This window comes from Poromitra crassiceps (assembly GCF_964638095.1).
Source record: "Poromitra crassiceps genome assembly, chromosome: 22".
Lineage (NCBI taxonomy): Eukaryota > Metazoa > Chordata > Actinopteri > Beryciformes > Melamphaidae > Poromitra > Poromitra crassiceps.
The window spans coordinates 4044968-4047467 of record NC_139647.1 but is presented as its reverse complement, the minus strand read 5'-3'; the positions used below and the strand labels follow the sequence as shown (position 1 = coordinate 4047467).

At 48.9% G+C, this 2500-nt stretch overlaps 1 protein-coding gene across 1 annotated transcript in view; it reads right to left on the bottom strand.

Annotated features, from left to right (window-relative positions):
* The window catches only part of sfrp5 (secreted frizzled-related protein 5), a gene marked incomplete at both ends in the record, with an annotated part of 27633 nt that overhangs the window by 25018 nt on the left and 115 nt on the right, over window positions 1-2500 (bottom strand). Inside the window, one exon of the mRNA XM_083658160.1 lies at window positions 2048-2500. This exon is cut by the window's right edge and continues 115 nt beyond it. Coding sequence (XP_083514286.1) covers window positions 2048-2500 — 453 coding nt within the window. The remainder of the gene's footprint in view (window positions 1-2047) is intronic.

Sequence of the window (2500 nt, the reverse complement as noted above, 5' to 3'; positions counted from 1 at the left end):
TCCACCGCCTAAAGACTCCCATCAACTCCCTCTCTCTGCCTCTCTCGCCCACTGCTTTTGTTAAGAGGCTGCTCGAGGAGACGCGGTGTGTGTGTTTGTGTCACACACACACACACACACACACACACACACACACACACACGCGCACACACACGCGCACACACACACACACACACACACACACACACACACACACACATCCAAAAATATATTTGTCACTGAACTGAACTTTTTTTCCTTTTGTCACCGGGCGCACCCCTAAACCTGAATCCAGAGTGACACCCCTAAACCTGAATCCAGAGTGACACCCCTAAACCTGAATCCAGAGTGACTGACAGCAACTGGACATTTGAGCCATTTCTCCAGATTGTAGCTAGTTTGCTCACAGTTATGACATGCTTGAATGTGACTTGAAATGACTTGGGGTATCTTTTTTTAATCATTTTGTAAATACATTTTAATCCCCAGTCTTGCCAAGTCCCCCCCCCTGCAAGCTGCTCGAGTACCCCTAGGGGGACACGTACGTACCCCTGGTTGGGAATCACTACTGCTTTAGAGGGGTCCTCGATGTGAAGAAGAAGCCCCTGATACATGACAGGTTGAAATGAGACATGCCCCATTTAACCAGTAGGATTGATTGATTAGAGCCTCCTGGAATGTCCACTGATGTTCAACTAGGAAGGTGTGTGTGTGTGTGTGTGTGTGTGTGTGTGTGTACGTGTGTGTGTGTGTGTGTGTGTGTGTGTCATGTGTGTGTGTGTGTGTGTGTGTGTGTACGTGTGTGTGTGTGCGCGCGTGTGTGTGCGCATGTCTCACCTTTTCACTCAGTCTTGTCTAACATCACAGTCCATTTATCTTAACTCAGTGAGCGATCAGCTCAGCGGAGTCTCTCAGTCTCTCTCTCTCTCTGTCTCTCTCTCTGTCTCTCTCTCTCTCTCTCTCTGTCTCTCTCTCTCTCTCTCTCCCTCCCTGAGGCCCAGGCAGCTGCCCTCAACTGCCCACTTGCAGAGGGACTTTCCCCATTAGGGCCTATCCTCCCTGCTCCTCTCTCTCTCTCTCTCTCTCTCTCTCTCTCTCTCTCTCTCTCTCTCTCTCTCTCTCTGACCCCCTCTGGATAGTCTCTCATTGAACGTTTCATCTGTCATCAGCATAGTGTGGCGCTACCATACGAGCCTCACGGCCATTTTCCTGCACTCACACACGTTCTTTCTCGGCAGCAGGCTCTTGAGAAGTCAAATCTGTCTCAGACTTGACTGACAGCGAGCTAAATGACAGAGAGAAATGGATAATTGCTTGAAATTTGAAATGCAAAGAAACAAATTCAGCAGCGAGGCATTTTCTCCTACTTCGTCTTGCTTTCATATTGTTTTATGATGGCATGCATTGTTTGCACAACTATTAGATTTGACCGCAGTGCAAAATGATGAAGTGATATATTATGGAAATATATTGACCATCGTCCACGTTGTTCGAACATCATGACAGAGTAATTTATGCTTTTAATAATTGTTTCCATTGCGTTGATATTGTTTGGTCAAATCTATTACTTTATAATTAAAATGTGTTCGACATGATCCAACTAAATAGTCTGTGGTGAACAGTATGGGATGGGATGATACTCACCATCCAAGCTCTAACAATGCTTCTTTTATTCTGGAAAGATCCCCACCCTCTTTTTATACAGAACGATGCAATAACACAATAATGTATAATTGTGGTGTGGTTACTCTGTAAAAACACTGACATACCACCACCACCATCAGCACCACCAACCACACCGCAACAATAACAAACTCTGTAAGAATTAGAGCATTATACAGTAGTGCAACTGTTGACCTATGACCTATTTATTTAGACGCCACAATAAAATAAAAAATAATATAAAAAATAAAATAAAAAAGTTATAAAGTTACGCCTTTGTGAACTACAGTATTAACTTGTATGCATCTGTGTGTGCTTGTGTATGTGTGTGTGCGTGTGTGTGCGTGCGTGCATATGTGTGTGCGTGCGTATGTGCGTGCGTGCGCACACAGCAGCATGGCCCTACCTGGTGGCGGGGTGGCGTGGTTGCCGGCGAACTGCATGGGGATGCAGAGGTCGTTGTCGATGGGGAACTTGTCACAGGTGAGCATCTCCGGCCAGGGGAAGCCGTAGGTCTCCATCACCGGGGCGCAGCTGTCCCTCACCGCCTCGCACAGCGAGCGGCACGGGTAGATGGGTCGGTCCAGGCACACGGGCGCAAACAGCGAGCACAGGAACACCTGGGTGTCCGCGTGGCAGCGCTTGGCCAGCAGGGGCACCCAGCTGCCCGCCTGCTGCTTGACCTCGGGCATGGTCTCGTGGTCCAGCAGGTTGGGCAGGCGCATCTTCTTGTAGCCCACGTTGTGGCACAGGCGCAGGTCGGGCGGGATGTCCACGCACTGCGGCTGCTTGGTGTAGAAGCGGCCGTTGTGGAAGTTGTCCGACTGCCAGCTGTAGTAGTCGTACTCGTCCGCCGCCG